The sequence below is a fragment of the Sarcophilus harrisii genome, chromosome 1 (genome assembly GCF_902635505.1).
Source record: "Sarcophilus harrisii chromosome 1, mSarHar1.11, whole genome shotgun sequence".
Taxonomy (NCBI): Eukaryota; Metazoa; Chordata; class Mammalia; order Dasyuromorphia; family Dasyuridae; genus Sarcophilus; species Sarcophilus harrisii.
This window is the reverse complement of record NC_045426.1, coordinates 668,086,846-668,104,155: the sequence shown is the minus strand read 5'-3', so window position 1 is coordinate 668,104,155 and position 17,310 is coordinate 668,086,846. Positions and strand designations below refer to the sequence as shown.

At 55.4% G+C, this 17,310-nt stretch overlaps 2 protein-coding genes across 9 annotated transcripts in view; one reads left to right on the top strand and one right to left on the bottom strand.

Moving 5' to 3' along the window:
* Positions 1-4,655, top strand: part of SSBP4 (single stranded DNA binding protein 4) — a 38,265-nt gene extending 33,610 nt beyond the window's left edge. For 2 of the 5 annotated variants that reach the window (XM_031948206.1, XM_031948203.1), the window contains 2 exons: positions 2,962-2,990; positions 3,254-3,451. In XM_031948206.1, coding sequence (XP_031804066.1) covers positions 2,962-2,990; positions 3,254-3,451 — 227 coding nt within the window. Of the gene's footprint in view, positions 1-2,961; positions 2,991-3,253; positions 3,479-3,888 lie in introns of those variants that run through there. The other 3 variants (XM_031948202.1, XM_031948205.1, XM_031948207.1) reach the window with 3 other exon arrangements.
* Positions 4,656-6,075: 1,420 nt separating this feature from the next.
* Positions 6,076-15,976, bottom strand: ISYNA1 (inositol-3-phosphate synthase 1). Of its 4 annotated transcripts, none has more exons than XM_031948199.1 (11): positions 15,811-15,976; positions 14,104-14,274; positions 13,559-13,720; positions 13,326-13,458; positions 12,025-12,218; positions 11,775-11,924; positions 9,015-9,230; positions 8,445-8,609; positions 6,792-6,905; positions 6,479-6,696; positions 6,076-6,374 (listed from the first exon to the last, which is right to left on the bottom strand). In XM_031948199.1, the coding sequence occupies exons 2-11, from the start codon at positions 14,215-14,217 to the stop codon at positions 6,182-6,184; spliced, it is 1,659 nt and encodes a 552-aa protein (XP_031804059.1). In that variant the 5' UTR covers positions 14,218-14,274; positions 15,811-15,976; the 3' UTR covers positions 6,076-6,181. The 4 variants fall into 4 exon arrangements, with proteins under 4 accessions (XP_031804059.1, XP_031804061.1, XP_031804060.1 ...); XM_031948201.1 differs by lacking the exon at positions 15,811-15,976 and adding an exon at positions 15,417-15,530; XM_031948200.1 differs by lacking the exon at positions 15,811-15,976 and adding an exon at positions 15,319-15,407.
* Between the last annotated feature and the right edge of the window lie 1,334 nt (positions 15,977-17,310).

The following is a 17,310-nucleotide window of genomic DNA, read 5'->3' as shown; positions in this document are numbered from 1 at the left end:
ATCGTTTCTCATAGAACGATGATATTCCATTACATTCTTAATATGTGTTTTTTGAGTGACCGCCATACCTTCTTGTCCAGTTGATATTTTGACCGCAAGTTAAAAATTAAGTTAATTTTGACCGCAAGTTAAAAAGTTAAAAAAAAATTTACCCTTGGCATATCATATATTGGTTTATATTGACCTAGGACTGGGAGGGACCTTAAAGATTACCCCACTAATTTTATAGAGGAAATCGAAACCTGAAGAAGTTTAAATAAGTTGTCTAAGATCATACTAATGATGAGTCAGGATTTTAATTCAGATCCCCTTGCTCTAAATCTTCATGCGCACCAAACACATACTAGTCCATTGAGATCCTTGTGTATACCGAGATCACCAGATCTGAGTTCAAATCTAGTTTCAGACACTTACAAGCTGTGTGACCCTGAACAAGTCCCTTAACCCAGTTTGTATGTTTCCTCCTCTGTAAAATGAGTTGGGAAAGGAAGTGACAAAGTGCTCTAGTATCTTTGCCAAGAAAATCTCAAATGGGTCATAGAGGTACACAAGATTGAAATGACTGAACAACAGAGAAGAGAGAAGAAAAGAGCAATTTTACCCAACTTGACATGATTCTTGGATCTTATTGAATAGCATTAGGTCAAAGCCAGGTCCCTGAGGCATTCAGCTGGAGATCTCTTTCCTTGTTGACATCTCTCTGGTAATTCTTAAACTTTGGAGTCTGTTCTTTATGGAGGCCTTCCCACCATTATCCTACCCTCCTCTCTCCATTTATTCTACCAGGAGAACAGGATTTTGTCAGAAGCATAGCTAAAAATCCAGAAACTAAAATTAGAGTTTATTCCCTAATCTCAGAATTCCAAGAAAAAAGAGAAGCTGAGGTTAGTCAAAATTACACTCTGCCAGCCTCTACCTGAAAAGCGTGCATATTTCACTCTTTTCCCTTTTGGAAAAGTCAGGACCTTTGCCTTTCTCTAGGCTTATGGTATCCCACCCATTCTCCCACATGTTTCAGAGATCAGTGATAGTTCCTCGGTGGCCACATCTGCCTGTTAGCCAGCCCCCCAAGTTAGAGCCCACTGAATTACATTCATTAAGGGTAATTCAGTGCTCTCATCTCCTGATTTATTCCTACCAGCCACACTTTTGTCCTCTCTAAAAACATTTTTGTAAAAGCATCCACTATAGGTCAGTCAGGTCTGAGGAGCGTTAAGTGCCATGGGTCTGAGGGCAAGAAAAGTCTCTACTCACAGGCAGCTTATGATCTGGTGAAAACAATGGAGAGGCAGATAAAGTATATTTGGGTGACAGTGGTGTTTGTTACCTTGGCAGTCCGAGTTGCCCAGTTTCACACAGCTAGTAAATGTCAAGTGTCCGAGGCAGAATTTGAACTCGGATCCCCATGCTTTCAGGACCAGTGGTCAGATGAAGTAATATTGGAGGCAGGGATGTGTCAGTCAGGAGTAAGTATTGAGCATCTCCTATGTGCCAGGCACCTTGCTAAGTCCTCTGGATCTAAAGAAAGGCAAAGGACCGCTCCCACCCTTCGAGATCTCCCAGGATAAGGGCAGGGATGGGACAAAGTTAGACCCTTACTTTAGGAAGATAGGAGGCTGGGGCCCAGGACAGGAGGATGCTTCAGGGCCCAGCTAAAATCCCACCTTTTGTAAGAAGGCTTTAGATGGAAGAGGGATGATTAAGTCTTGGTGGGGATTGGCTGGGGTGGGGGAGGGCCAGAGTGCAGACCCTGAGTGACCACAGGCTGGTGGTCCCTAAATGGACTGAGGGGCGGTCAGTAGACAGGTGACATGTGGGGGAGAGGCTACAGCGGGTGACCTCCGATGTCACTGTTATGTCCCCGGGAGCCGCAGGGGGGCCCTAGGACTTTACAGACAGGGCTTAAATCCTGGAGGCAGCTGGAGTCAGAAAGTTGCTGTTCGGCTGCGTCCGATCCTTTTCGGGATTTTCTTGGCAGAGATACCGGAGGGGTTTGCCGCTTCCTTCCGCAGGTCCCTTTACAGATGAGGAAACTGAGGCAGGCAGGTTGAAGTGACTTGCCCGCGCTGGTAATAAATGTCTGAGACTGGATTTGATGCCAGTGGGATGAGTGTCCGACTCCTGCCCCGGTTCTGTCCACTGCACCACCTAGCTGCGCTGTTTGAGAAATCTCGGTTCAAATCTGGCCTCAGGCACTTAACACTTCCTAGCTGTGTGACCCGGGGCAGTCACTTAACCCCAATTGCCTCGGGAAAAAAAAACAAACAAACTGGTCCTGGAGAGTTGGACACGACGGAACCACGACTTAAATCCCGCCTCAAACGCTTCCCGGATGGGATATAACGGGCGAGTCACTTAACCAGTGTGTGCCTCGGCTTCCCCGTCGGGTGAATGGGTTGGAGACCTTGCTCCCGCCCCGGGTGTGGCTAAGTGCTTCTGGTTGTCCCGGGAGCGTCCTGACCTTGTTCTTAGCGGACCTTGCCAGGCTCTGGCAGCCGCCTGCCCTCCCTCCCGCCCGTCTCTAGTTTGTTAAGCGGAAGTTGACCTGCTGGCCGGCTTCCTCCAAGTCGTCCTCCGGAGCCCGCTTTTCTTTCCTTCTCGTAATCGTTTCTCTTCAGATTCCCATCTTCTGGGCGGAATCTAAGAGGACGGGGTAGCTTCTTTCCAAGGTTTCCCTCTTTCCATCCTTAATCTTTGTTGGATCCCTTCCACCCACAGGGAGCTCATCATCCTTCGCGGGTCATCCCCCTTTGGGACACTTTTATTGTTACTGATGTCGGGAACTTTTTCTTTTCTGAGCTCTGTCTCTTGGGACCTCCCCCCGCCCCGGGGTCTGGTTGGGAGATCCTGGAGGCGGGGAGGTCGGCCCGGGGCTCCAGGGGAGGAGAGGCTGGCCCCAGAAGCCGGGGCCTCCCCCCCCCCCGCCCGCAGCCGCGTCCAGCTCTCTGTTTTCCCGCACAGGCTCAGGTGACATGGACGGGTTGTCCAAGGTAAGGGAAGTGCCCCGCTGCGCTGATCTGGTGATGCTTTTGGCCTCTGCCCCTTGCTCCTGACCCCCTGCCCCGCAAGCAGCCTCCCGGCCTCCGCCCTCCCCCCGCTCTTTCCCCTCCAGTGCCCCTCGTCACTGGAAAGCCCGCCCCCATCATCGCCCCTCGTGGAATCCCCTCCTCCCCACCCTCTCCAAGGCCGGGTGGGCCCCAGGGCGGGGAATGGGGATGGGACCCACTGACCGGGGGGCTCCCCCCACCCCCAGAACTCTCCGAACAACATGGCCGGCATGAGCAACCCCCCAGGCACCCCACGGGACGACGGCGAGATGGGCGGGACCTTCCTCAACCCCTTCCAGAGCGAAAGCGTAAGCGACCGTGCCAACCCTCCCCCCGCGTCGGGCAGGAGGGGCCTCGCGGGCAGGCCCAAGCGCGGTGGCCGGGGGGCCAGAGCAAGACCGTGACCGCCGGGCCGGGCCGAGGGGCACCAGGTGGGAGGGCCGGCCGCGGGCAACCCCTGTTCCTCCCCACCCCTCCCCCGCCCACGGGCACTGCCCCCTCCCAGAGGCACCAGCGCCCAGTCCCTCCCAGGGTGCCCAACTCCCGGGAGGTCTGGAACCCCCTTCCCCTGGGGAGGCGGGCGGCAGAGCGGGCAGCAGCAGAACCCCTGGGTTTCAGCGCCCTCCCCTCCTAGTTTGGGGGGGCTCCCCTAAGCTGGGGCGCCCTCTCCCGGTCGAGCAGGGAGTCTCCCCCAGACGGAGCCGCTCGTGCTCTATCCGGGCCCCTTCCCGCTGTGACTCCCGCAATCCGGGCGGTTTCTCCCCGGGTGGCTTGGGGAGGGGGCCTGCGCCCCCCGGACAGCCGCTGAGCCCCCCGCCCGTCCTTTCTGCTCTCTCCACAGTACTCACCCAGCCTGACCATGAGCGTCTGAGGAGAACGGCCCTCCCCTCAGCCCCGGCCCCCTTGTAAACTTGTGTATTTAAGGACCGGACACCCTCCCTTCCCTTCTCCTGCCCCGACAGCCCCCTACCCCAGCCCTCTGACCTCGTCTGAGTCCGGCTCCCCATCACCCCGACCTTGTGGCCTTTCGGACAAGCTGGGGGTGGTGGGGGGCGCCCTGCACTCTGCCTGGGGTGGGCAGGGGGCTGCCCCGCCCTGAGGTCAAGGCCACTCCGGCTGGTCTTTGGGCCTGGGGAAGGGGCAGGTGGGGGGAGGAGTCAGAGATTACTTCAGACCCTTGGACAGAGCAAGGAACTGGCCGGGCCATCCTTTCAGTGGGCCCTCTGGTCTTCTGACAGCCGGGCCAGGGGAGGCCAAGGCAGCCCACCCTCTGCCACAGTGCTCCTGCTTACGGGGGAGGCCCAGCAAGCAGACTTTCAGGTCCGGGGCTGCCCCACACACTCCTCAGTGCCCGCCGGGGGCCCGCAGGCCTGACATTCATGCACCAACAACTTTACTTTTATACCGCGAGGACCTCAGAGACAGATGGACCGGAGTCCACTCCCGCTGGACAGCCCTTCACCCCGCTGGGGCCCCCTGGCCCGGGGCTCGGGTCATGGGACTGGACCTTCTAACCCCACTGCCGGGGCTGTCGAGATGGAGCCATGGGAAAAGGCGGGGGGAGGGGGGAACCTGCATCAATAAATGGAATTTGATTTTTTTTTTCATAACCCCTCGTGTGGCTCCAGTATCCGACCCCACTCCTCCTAAGCAACCGGGCTGGGGCAGGTGGTTCCCCCCACCCCCGTCCCATAGAGGGAGGGGCTGGAGATGGGTCAAGAATGGACACAGTGGGGGAGACAGCCCTGCAGTCAGGCATCTGCAGGGAGGAGAAGGAAAAATCACAGGATCTTGGGTTCAGCGGGGAAGGAACCCCCCTTTTACAGATGAGAAAACTGAGGGCCAAGGAGGCTACTTAATATGCCTTAGCTAGTGACTGAGGCAGGGTTTGAATCCAGGTCACTCCCACTTTCTCTAGCACCTGCTGCCTAAGATGGTGGGTGGGTTGGGGGCAAAAACTAAAGACAACTCTAGGAAATGAGGACTTTGGGAGTTCAGAAACTGGGGTGTGCAAAGGAGGACAGGGGTTATGGAAGGAGCGGGCCTTGAGCCACAGGCCCAGCTTATTAGCTAAAAGGGGGAAAGGTGTCCAGAAATAGGGGGGCCCAAAGGAATGAAGGCTGGGTGAAGAAATGCAGCCTTGAGTCCAGAGGGAGGCTGGACTAGCCTATTGAAGAGCTGAATGGCTCAGTGGACAGAGCAGTCTGCAAGAGCTGAGTTCCAATCCAGCCTCACACTCATTAGTGTGGCCCTGGAAGAATTACTTCATGTTTGCTTCGGTTTCCCTATCTAAAAAAAGGGATAATAAAAAAAGCACCCTCATTTGCCAAGGCTGCCGTGGGACTAGCCTAGTGGGTGCTATGTGGGGGCTGGCCCCGGAGAGAGCCAGAAGCCCCTGAGAACCTGTTGAGCTTCAGGGCACCCTGCTAGGCCGGCTCTCTCCCCTCAAGGCTTCAATAAGTGGGCAAGCAGGAGTCAGGGAGAAGCCTTCAGGTAGGAGAAGAGGGGGCCGGTGGGAAGGCAGGGTCTGGCGAGGACCCAAAAGGCAAGGACTCGGGCCCAAGGGGAACACACGGTTCTGAAGGCTGAGGCCTTGAGAGGGCCAGGGGGGAACATCTGGGCAGGGGGCTCTGGAGACCCAAATCCAGCTCCAATGGGCCAGTTTTGGGGTGTTGGGAGGGCCAAGGGAGGCCGGTGTCGGGGACGAGACTGCACAGGATGAAGTTCTGGGGAGGGGGGAGCATCTGGTAGGACCTCAGAAGGGCAGGGGTCTAACCTCTCATTTCCCAGATGAGGAAACAGACTAGGTCTGAGATCCTGTGGCCGAGGGCCCAGAGAAAGATGCAGGATTGAAACCGTTTTTGCGACGCCTCCTTGGGGAGGCCATCGGGGTGGGGCAGTGCGGCCCAGAGCCTCTCTCGGTACCCCCCCCCCCATGGAATCACAGAGCCTACGGGCCACGACCTCCCTGGCTCTCTGGCCATCCGAGGTGCCCTTGAGAAGACAATCAGCCTGTAACAACTCATTCTCATGCCAGATTTATTGATTAGAAAGGCTGGATTCACAGTGGCCTCCATGGGCACTGTGACAAGGGAAGAGACTGGCAGGAATCACTGGTGAAGACCCCAAGGCACCTAGCTGGCAGAGGCATGCTGGTGCCCGTTGGTGCCCTCCACATAACCATTGGGGGGAGAAGCTGCCACCCCCTTCTTCATGGGCACAGGACAGGTGGGGGCTTCGGTGCCTTCGCGTCGAAACTCGCTGCTCACACGCTCCATCTTGTGCTCCAGCAGCATGTGGTTCTGGGGAGCAAGACCCACACACGCCCTGAGGGACAGAGAGACACCGTCAGCCCTGGCTGGGAGGGGGCTTTCCCTCGCCCCCAGCCCTGTAGCCCAGCGTCCAGGGCAACCCTCTGCCAGGGCTCTCACCTGAGAATGTTCTCGATGCAGCTTCTCTGCCGAAACAGGGCGTTGACCACGGGGGTGCCCGGGGGCACCAACGGGGCCTTGCAGAGGAAGCTCAGAATGGACAAGACCGAGTGGAAGTTCTGGAAATGGGGATCGCTGTCGGTGCAGAAGGTGATCCGCTGGCACAGCTCGGTGAGAATCACCAGGTCGAGGATGATGGGGCTGGCCAGGAGGGAGTCCTGGGGCACGGAGAGAAGGCGCGTTGGGCACGGGGAGGAGCTGAGGGCCCCCTCCCCCCGGAACCCCCCAGGCAGCCCGGCTCCCCACCCCGTACCTCGCAGGTGTTGTGCAGGACGATGGTGTTGGTGCCCCCGAGCATGATCTCCGATGTGTATTCATCCAGGGCTCGCTTGCTGTCCCCCACGTAAGGAACGTATTTGATCACGACCTGGGGAAGAGAGGGAACAGCAATGGTTCCTTGGCTGGTGGGCCCCTGACAGGCGGGTGAGATGGCGTGGTGGCGAGGGAGCCGACTCCAGCCACCCGAGGACCGGGGTTCGAGTCTCCTCTCCGGCACACACTGGCCGGGTGACCCAAGAGCACAGCGCCTGCATGCAGTAGGCACTTCGATGCCTGATGGCTGCTTTGCCACAGGCATCCCTCTCTCTAGCTCTATACACTCATATATAATTGTACAGATATGGATTTGTTTCTACATAGCACTTTAATTTTTTCAAAGCTTTCCCTCCCCCCCCCCAAACATGTGCACAGATAATTTTTCAACTTTGACCCTTGCACACACAGCCTGTGTTTCAGATTTCTCCTCCTTCGCCCCACTTGTCCCCTGGATGGCAAGTAATCCAATGCAGGTTAAATGACACTTGCAAAGTGCTTTACCTGTTACCTCATCTGATACTCACAATAACCCTGGGAGATAGGGACTATTTTAATTTTTTACAGATGGAAAAACAGGCTCAGCAGGGCAATGACTTGCCCTTAGTCACACATTCACTGAATACATATGGGGAGAATGTTTCGTTTTTGTGTCCTTGGAAAGTCTGGCATTCTTAATAAGTGCTTGGAGTCCAGGACTTCCTGAAGCTCAGTTCTAGCCACCAGTTCTGCTCTATCTTGTCTTTGCCCTGCCCTCTTATTGATGATCTTGATAAATAAACCTCAACCCACCTTCTCCTGGTACCTTACAAAATAAACATTATTCAGTCTCACCTGCATCCTCCCTGCAGCAAGGCAATCTTTTTATTCCTCCCAGATTTCCCTGAATCTACTTCTCTTCTCAAGCCTCCCACAACTTCCCCTTCCCTTCTTTATCTGAGAGCTTTGCCTCCTTGCTGAGAACATTTGGGGCCTCTTGCTGTGAGCCCCTTCCTTTTCACCTCAAAACCCCTTGACCTCATCTCCCCCTCTCTCCCCCTCCTGCCAAGGTCAGTGCCCCTGGACCCAGGCACCACAGAAACATCCCCTTCAGGCTTGCCTTTAGACCGCACCCTCAGTGATCTCCCACCCCCAGTTTTCACCCTCTGCCCATCAAACAGTTGCTTCCCAGTAGCCTTCAAACACAAAGCTCCTGCCTAAGCTCAGGTCCCCATGGCTGGTCGCCGGGATTACGTCCCCAGGTGATACAGTGGCCACAGAGCTGGGCCCAGACTCAAGTGATTTCCAAGCTGCCCTCAAACAGGTGCTTTTGCGTGCCTCAGTTTCCCTGACTGTAAAACAGAACAGCGACCACTTCCAAGGGTTGTGAGGGTCTAGCGAGTTAATACCTGTAAAACAGCCGGCACACAGCAGGTGCTCCCCTTCCCACCTGTATACCTTAGCATGACGGCAGTCTTCCCTCCCTCCATCTACCTCACAGAGTCAAGAACTACCTTCAGCATGAAGCCTTTCCCATCCCCTACAATGCTGAGGCTAGCCCACCCTCGCTCCCCGGCCCCCCGGCCCCCGCCGCACAGCGCCTGCTCCTACGCACACAGTGGTCGGGCTCCTCCCCAGGGCCGTACAGCAGCGGGTTGCTCTGCACCATGTCATCCACCACATTGCTCTTGGAGACCTCCTTGGAGTGGAACTGCTTGGGGGCTGACAAGTTCCGGCCATCGTTGTTCCCCAGGTGGTTATAGCTGACGATGGACACAGTCTGTGGGAAAGAGGAGGGGGCGTGGGGGGTGCGGGGGAGAGCTCCGCAACTGCGTGCCAACTGTTCTCTCTCTCTGCCCTTCCTGCTGACCCTTGTAAATGAATGGGGCCCAAGGCTTGGACTCCCCAGCTCATCATCTCCCTCCATCATCCAAGGACAGGAAAAGAACCTCAAGCTGCCCTCTGGGCAGCCCTACAAAGTTCTGGCCCTCGCAAGGCAACTTCTCTTCTTCAAGGGGAAACTGGGGCCGGCTTTGGGCGAAGGCCCTGTCCCTTCTGAGACAGCATTCTCTCGAAGGCACCTTCCGGCCCCGCCATTCCCCCCCCCCCCACCACAAGCTGGGAGTCCGCTCTGGGCCCCAGCTGTGGCATTCCACCTTCTGGCAAGTTCCTGCTGCGCCCTTACCTTGAGACCAGCCCCAATGAGGAAGTCCACAAGCACAGATTTGATCTTGGTCTGGCCACTCTTGAAGTCATCTCCTCCGATGTAGACCCGTCTCTGCATAGCGAGCTCGATCGCACCTGGCACGAAGGTGTTCTGGGGAGCACCATTGAGGTAGGCGCAGCCTTCCAGGATGCTGGCCACCGCAAACAGGGTGGAGGGGGACACCTCTAGGTCCCGCTGTTGGGAGAGGGAGGGAGCCTTAGGACACGGTATGTCCAGGCTGGGAAAGTCCTCGGGGCACAGAAACATCAGAGCTGGGAGAGACCTCAGAGCAAGGGTGTCAGAGTCAGGAGGACAGGAATATCCGGGCAGAGAAGGACCGTGGGACATGGAACATCAGAGCTGGGAGGGAACCCAGAACATACAGTGTCAGAGTCAGGAGAACAGGAATATCAGGGCAGAGAGGGACCGTAGGACATGGAACATCAGAGCTGGGAGGGAACCCAGAACATACAGTGTCAGAGTCAGGAGAACAGGAATATCAGGGCAGAGAGAGACCGTAGGTCATGGAACATCAGAGTTGGGACAGATCTTGGAACACAGGATGTCAGAATCAGGAAAACAGGAATATCAGGGCAGAGAGGAACCTTAGAAGAAAGAAAAACTAAAGAATTATAAAAGGTGAGATGGACAACTTTGATTATATCTAATTAAAAGTTTTTGCACAAACAAAACCAATAGAAACAAGATCAAAAGGGAAGTACAAAGCTGGGGAAAAAACCTTTATAGCCAATATTTCTAAAATATATAAAGAACTGTCATATTTATAAGAATACAATTTATTCTGCGATTGATAAATGGTTAAAGGATAAGAACAATTTTCATATGATGAAATTAAAAGGCATCTGAAGTCATATGAAAAAATTAGCAAAATGCAAACTAAAACAATTCAGAGGTACCACCTAATACCTCCCAGATTGGTTAAGATGACAGGAAAAAGTCATGATAAATGTTGGAGAGGATGTGGGAAAACTGGGACACTAATGCAATGCTGGTGGAGTTGTGAAATGATCCAGCCATTCTGGAGAGCGATTTGGAACTATGCCCAAAGGCTACCAAATTGTGCACACCCTTTATCCAGCAGTGCCATTACTGGGTCTGTATCCCATGAAAATTACAAAGGAGGAAAAAGGACCCATGTATGCAAAACTGCTTGTAGCAGCTCTTTTTGTGGTGGCAAAGAATTGGAAAATGAATAGATGCCCATCAATTGGGGAATGGTTAAACAAGTTGTGGTACATGAAGATAGTGGAATATTATTGTTTTATAAAAAGTGATGAACAAGCTGATTTTAGAAAGGCCTGGAGAGATTTACATGAACGGATGCTGAGGGAAACAAGTAGAATTAGGAATACACTGTTCACAGTAACAGCAACAATGTGTGATGAGCAACTGTGAAAAACTTGGTTCTTCTCAGTGGTTCAGCGATCTAAAGCAGTCCCAATAGACTTTGGATAGAAGATGCCATCTGCATCCAAAAAAAAAGAACTAAGGAGACTGAATGTAAATCAACACATGCCATGCTCACTTCTTTTTTCTGTTGTTGTTTTTTTAATCTCTCCCATGGCTTTTCTCTTTTGCTGATTTTTCTCTCCCTACATGATCCATAAAGCAATGTGTAATAAAAATAATAAAATAAATTTTTTAAAGTATATGGAACACCTGAAGTCAGGAAGACCTGAGTTCAAATCTGGCCTTAGACACTTAACACTTCCCAGCTTCCTAGTTAAAGTATATTTGAACACCTGAAGTCAGGAAGACCTGAGTTCAAATCTGTCCTCAGACACTTAACACTTCCCAGCTGTGTGATCCCAGGGAAGTCACTTAACCCCAATTGCCTCAGCAAAAACTAACAAACAAAAAAGTATATGGAACATCAGAGTTGAGAAGGACCTCAGAACATAGGATATCAGAGTCAGGAGAATACAGAATATATCCAAGCAGAGAGGGGCTTTAGAACATGGAACATCAGAACTGGGAGAGACCTAAGAATATAGGATGGCAGAGTTAGAAGGGGAACACAGAATGTTAGGATAGAGGAAGTTTTAGAACACAGGATATCAGAGTTAGAAAAACAGAATCTTAGGGTAGAGAAGGAAATGTTAGGGTGGAGAGGGACCTTAGAACACGAAACATCAGAGGTAGGAAGGACCTCAGAACATAGGATGTCAAGGAAAGGAGAACAGAATGTTAGGGTAGAGAGGGGTCTTAGAACATAGGATGGCAGAGCTGGGAAGAGCCCAAACTCTACCTTCAAACTCCTCAAAGACCATTTCAGGAAGCTTTCTCAGATGCACGTTTCTCCCTCCTCGCTCTAATGTACATAGTTACTGAGCATCCTAATTTTCTGTTTTGGCGTCTTAACCCTTTCTAGAGCGTGTGCTCTGCCTTATTCTCCTAAGGCCCGAGTGCAGAACTCTGTTCAGTGAATATTTGACAAATTAGCGAATGTGGCCCCCGTCAGAGCTGGAAGGGATGTTTAAAAGATCACTGGATTCAATCTCTCCCTTTTACAGAGAAAAACGAGGTTAGGGAAAGAGCTATCCAAGACTAGCCAGTGAGCCAGTACTTCTAGGGAATGTGGGACTGGAAGCCAGTTTTCCGGCTCCGCAGCCCAGGGGTCTGTCGTGTTAGCAGCTTAGGCTGAACTGTTCCCCCACCCCAGGCTTCTGGAGCTCAGTGGGTCCCCCTCCCCAGGATCTCTCAATGCTATGCTCGCACCTCAATGGCCTGCAGCAGGTTTTCAGCTGTGTCATTGAGTCCAGGTACCACATCACAGAAGCACTCGGTGTTAGCCGTCCACAAAACGATGACCTTGTCCACCCCACTTTTGGTCCGGAACTCACGGATGTCCTTGCGGATCTGCTCCAGCTACAGGGAGGAGGGTAACAGCCAGGGGTCACACGGGATCCCTGCCACCATCGTCCCACCTCGATGCTCTCCTGCTCCTCCCCAGGGCCCAGGAACCCACCTGCTGGGCCCGAGAGCCAGAAATGAGGTTATCCGCTCGGCTCTCCTGGTTTGCAGCAATGAACTTGGGGATATAGACTGAGGGCCGGGGCCGCAGCTGTTCCATATGTGGCCACAGCTGTTCCTGGAGTGCCCAGTCCAGCACCTGTGCCCGCTTCATGGCCTCTGCCAGGTTCAGGGAAGAGATGTCCCAGCCTGAAGGGGCAGCAGATAATGTTCAGTTGGTATCATTCTCTTCCCCACCCTACCCCCAAATTAGGTTCATAGTAAAAGGACCTCAGAATGTCAGAACTGGGAGGGCCTTAGAACCCAGGAGGTCAGAACTGGAAGGGCCCTTAGAACCAGAAGGTCAGAGCTGGGAGGGCCCTTAGAACCCGGGAGGTCAGAACTGGGAGGGCCCTTAGAACCAGAAGGTCAGAGATGGGAGGGCCCTTACCCAAAAAAGGGCTTGGATTTAGGCAGTGTAGCATATTGGAGACAACACTGGAATTGGAGTTGTTAGAATGCACTTGGAGGTCAAATTTCCCCTCAGACACTTGGTACCTGAATGATGCAAGGTCCCTGGAGGCTTAAGTGACTTGACCTAAGCACTTTGTGCTCCAATTTGCTCATCTGTAAAACTCAGGAGTCAGACATCCTGACCTCTCAATATCTCTGGTCCCCCAATCTCTAGTGTTCCTACTCAATGTTCTCTGCTCTCAAGCCTCTTGCAGCTCTGGTTCTGGGTTCTGTAACCTCAGAGCCCCCTGCTGAGTTCCCCTGAGCCCCATTCCTCCAATCTCTCAGTAAGAGAAGGGGGGTCTGGGTACCTCTGGCCCCTGGGAGGAGGATCACCAAGTCAGATTTGAGCCATAAGGACCCCCTGCCATTTTATAGCCGGGAACGTTTGGTCCTGAGAGGTGGCGACTTGGCTGAGGTCTCCCAGATGCCAAGGGGCAGAGAGGGGGATCTAAGCCTGGCTCCTCTGGCTCCAGCTCCAGAGCTGTTACAGCTCACCAGGCCCCCCCAGGCAGAGATGGACACGACAGGTCCAGGGCGCAGACTGTCAAGAGCTAGGAAGGACAAGCCCATCCAGCCCCTCCACCTGGAGGAGTTCAGAAGTGACTCTTTCCAAGGTTGCAGCGATAACCTGGGTGCAGAGCCTGGGCTAGAGTCCAAGTCTCTCGATTTCCTGTCCTATGCCCTTCCCCCTGCACTGGGACTGCCCCCGAACACCGGAGCCCTGCCCACGCCTGTTCTCCCTGGGCCCCAGCATTTCCCAGCCCTGACTGCTTCTCCTGGTCCCATTCCCTCTCTGCTTACCATCAAAGACAATGTCATCGGGCGAGACCATGGGCAGCAGGGCACGAAAGGGGACGTGGACGTTTTGGCCATGGTCATCACTGCCCAGGCTCACTGTGGCAGCTTGCATCAGGGAACCATAATAGTTGGCTTCCTGTTGGCAGAGCAAATGGAGGTGGAGAGGTGGCTCAGAGCCAGCCCCCTCAAGTCCCTCTACCTGATCCCCCCCCATCCCTCACCAGCTAACTTCTTACCTTCCTACCAGTCTTGGTCATCCAGGAGAGTTTAAGCTTGTTGGCCAACACAGCGGCCGTCACCGTGGAGCCGTTGTTTCCACCCCATCCCACTAGCATGACCCCCAGTCGAGGCACTTTCCGCTCGGTCCGGAATGTGAAGCGGGTCGAAATGGGATGCACCTAGTGTGTGTGGAAGCAGGGGGAAACAGGGAGAGCTGAACACGCTTAACCTCCCTCAGGGCTCTGTCCCATGCTGCCTTTGGGTCACTTCCCTCCCCCACAACTCCACAGATTTCTACATTCCTCCAAAGATCTGAGCTCTCTCTCCAACCCATTCCAAGATTCCCTGAACTCAGGATTAGCCTCCCCTCCCACAACCCCCGCCTAGAACTTCTTGGCTCTGGGCCTGGAAATTGTGCCTCCTCCCCATCCCTCTGGGATCCTACTTTCTGCCCCGTTTCATCCCAGGATGCTCCTCACTGTCCCTGTTTTCCCATAGCCCCTGCCCGAGGGACCTCTGGGACTGCTTGTTCTGTAGGTGGGAGGTGAGGGACGCGGGCTACCTTAAGACTGCCTCCGTCCTGGCTGACCCGGGTTGTCTGGTACGTGTAGTGGGCCTGGATGACATCCGGCCCGTAGGTGACATCGGGGCTCTCCACCACAAAGGTCTCCTCCATCTCCACTTTCGTCTCTGGGGTCCTGCGAGCTACCTGCGATGTCAGGGGCACTGCAGTCTGGAGGTGGGGATGAAACTTGGCTGCCCTTCCACAAGGACCCCGGCGTCCCTCCCGGCCCCCTCCCGGCCCCACCCCGGCCCCTCAAAGACTGGCCTGTCCAGTCCTGCAGAGGATGCATGCTGGGACAGGCTGACCCTGTCCCGATAGGGCTGGGTACACTCGAAGGACAAAGCGAGCTGGTTGGGTGGGCAGGATGGAGGCCCGACTTGGCCCGGCCCCGCACCCCTCCCCTCCAAGGTAAGGGACTTGGTACAGGATGTTCTCTCTGGGGTATCCTAGCACGGCCGAGAGTTCGGCGCTTGGGGGAGGGCTTTGGGAGAGGAAGGAGATGTCAGGCCACGCCCCCCACAGGTTTGGGGAGGAGAGGAGGGGACAGAAATAGGAGGAAAAAGAGGAAGGGGGAGTAGGAGTAGGGAGGAGTGGGCAGGGAGGAAGAGTGGGGAGGAGGGAAAGGGAAAACAAGGAGGGAAAAGGAAAGGAGAGGAAGAAGAAGGAGGAGGAAAAGAGGGGAGGAAGAGGAAGGAGGAAGAGGAAGGAGGAAGAAGAGAGTGGAGGAGGAAGAGGGAAGAGAGGGAAAGAAAGAAAAAGCAAGGAAGGAGGTATGTGGAAGAGAAGGAGAGAGAAAGTGGAGAGAAAGCGGAGAAAAGAGAAGGGGGAGGAAAGGGGAGTGCTTGCTGCGCGGCCGAGGTTCCGGACTCCGGGGGGCCCCCGCGCTGGGGAAGGGTCTCCCGTGCCTGCCCGCGGCGGCTCCCACTCACCGGGAGGCTGGCGCGGCGGCGGTGGCAGCGGCGGTGGCGACGGCCTGGCTGGGGACAGCTGGCCGAGCTGGGGACATGGGACGCGCAGGTCTCTGGGGTCCTGCTGGCGGGTGAGCGGGCGCGCGGGGGCGGCTCTGGCTCGGGGCCCCGGGGAAAAAGGCGGCCAGCCCCGCCCCGGGCAGCTCGCCCCGCCCCCAACCCCCCAACCCCCTCCGTCCGAAACTTTCCATCCCCAAGCGGCTCCCGTGGCCCTCCAAGCCCCCCCCACCAGGTACACGCTCACCTCCACGTTGCCAGGGGTTACTCTGGAATATGCCCAATTCTCACCACCCCCTCTCCCGTCCCCCACGCACAACTGGGGGCTCTCTGAAGCGCGCGTACCTCGGCCAGAGTTGGGGGAGATGGGGCAGATGGAGGCTCGGAGCTCCAGCTAACAAAGGGAAGAACACCAGACCTCGTGGCAGGGGGGAAGAGGCGAGCAGAGGCCCCAGAGCCTTAAGGAAATTGGCCCCATTTCACAGCTGGGAGAAGGATGTCGGGAGAGAGAACATCTCATGGGGGGTGGGCTCCACTAAACCGTGTGGAATGCCTCCCCCAGTGAGGGCCGAGCCCAGCAAAGCCCGCTCCTGCCTGAGGCGTGCTCGCCACTCGGGGTGTGATTAGTTAGGGTGCGCAGTACCCCCCAGTCCGAAGGAGGGGCGCAGCGACGGCCTCGAGCTCCACCTGCTCCATGCAAGCCGTTTTCTGGGCCTGTTAACGGGAGAGGGTCACCTACCTCCCAGAGTCCTTATGAGGGTCCTAGGGGAGAGCAAAGGTGGGAGGGGGGCCTACGGACAGAGCCCGCCCTGTCTGCCTGACCCTAGAGGGGAGGGAAGGAGTCTGAGCTCCGGGCTTCTGGGCGTCTCGGCCCCCTCAGCTGTGCTGTATCCAGCAGCTGATAACAGGCGTGAGAACCAGCCGCTCTGAGCAACAACAACGGATACTTAGAGAAACAGGGGGTGGGGGCTCGCCTCTCCGAGACATCCACCACCCATCTTCCGGAGGACTTTGGAAAACAAATGGCCTTTGGGGCTAAAACTTTCCATGCTGGCCCAGGGCCCAAAAGGTGGATTATTTTGGAAAGGCAGAGGGGTTGTGGAGGGAAGCAGGGGGAGGCCCAGGAGAGGTAACTGGCCCAATCCGGCAAACACTTATTAAGCACCAACTATATACGTGCTAGGTGCCAGCCTGGGCCTTCAGAGAATGCCCGATTGGGATGTGGGAGGGCTGGGGAGGAGGGGAAACGGGGGAAGAGTTCTTCAGCTGCTGTGGTGGAAGCATCGCTGGCTGGAGCTTGGCTCCCAATCTCCACCGGGCCTATGGGAGGGAGGCGGGCAAACCAGCTCCAGCAGCTGAGCTTCCGGGGACACCGGTGCCAGCTTCTCGCCTGTACTAGGACCGACTTCCTCCCTGCTAATTCGGCTGGGGGGGGAGGGGAGTTAGAGTGCCCCTCAGAGTCGGAGGACCTTTAAATGTGCAGTGTCAGCTGGGAAGGCCCTTCAGACCCTGGATGTCAGAGGGAGGGGTCTCAGGACAGTCAGGACTTTTAAAAAAAAGGAGGGAAAAAAAGAAGGAAGCTCCGTCAGGCCCGCTGAAGAGAACTGTCCCACACTGTGCAGAGGCCTCCCGGGGAAGTGATAGTTCAAGACCCGTCGCCTCACACAGGTGTCACCCACAGGCTGCTATTAGATAAGACCAAGCAAGTGTAACCTTTCGGTTTCCCTGGCCCTGGGGGGCTTCTAACAAGGAGTGAGGGTGGATCTGGGAGCGGGGAGGGCATCTCCAGCTTGCCTTCCAGATCCAGGCCAGGCTTGGGGGGCAGGGAGCCCCTCTCACATCCGGCCTGCTCCTCACCACCCAGGATGGGATGGTGGCTCTGGGGCTAGGCAGGAAGCTGGTAAATTTCCACTGACAAATCTTTCCTTCTCCAGCTGCCTGCTAGTCTGGCCCCTCTCCCTGACCTCGGGGGCGTCTGCCCCATGGGGTAAGGAAGCTGGGCCTCCAGGGGCTTCAAACCCACTCCTGGCACAACCTCTGTCAGCTCCCCCGGTCCTGCCGGGGTTTTGAAGGTGAGCCCCAAACCCAGCCCACTTAGTTTCCTAAATGTCCAACAGCCAAGACCACTCTGGCCCTCCCTTGGAGACAGCCCATAAAGCCCTAGGAACCAGTACCGAGCCAACATCTCCAAGGGACATGTCTGAATAGGCCCAACTCAGTGGGAGATGGAAACACCCCT

Coding starts and splice junctions, on each gene's coding strand:
- ISYNA1 (XM_031948199.1), bottom strand. CDS start 14,217: ATGGAGGAGACCTTTGTGGTGGAGAGCCCCGATGTCACCTACGGGCCG. Junction 12,219..13,325: donor CGATGACATTGTCTTTGATG/GTAAGCAGAGAG, acceptor CTGCCCCTTCAG/GCTGGGACATCTCTTCCCTG. Junction 11,925..12,024: donor CTGGCTCTCGGGCCCAGCAG/GTGGGTTCCTGG, acceptor TCCTCCCTGTAG/CTGGAGCAGATCCGCAAGGA.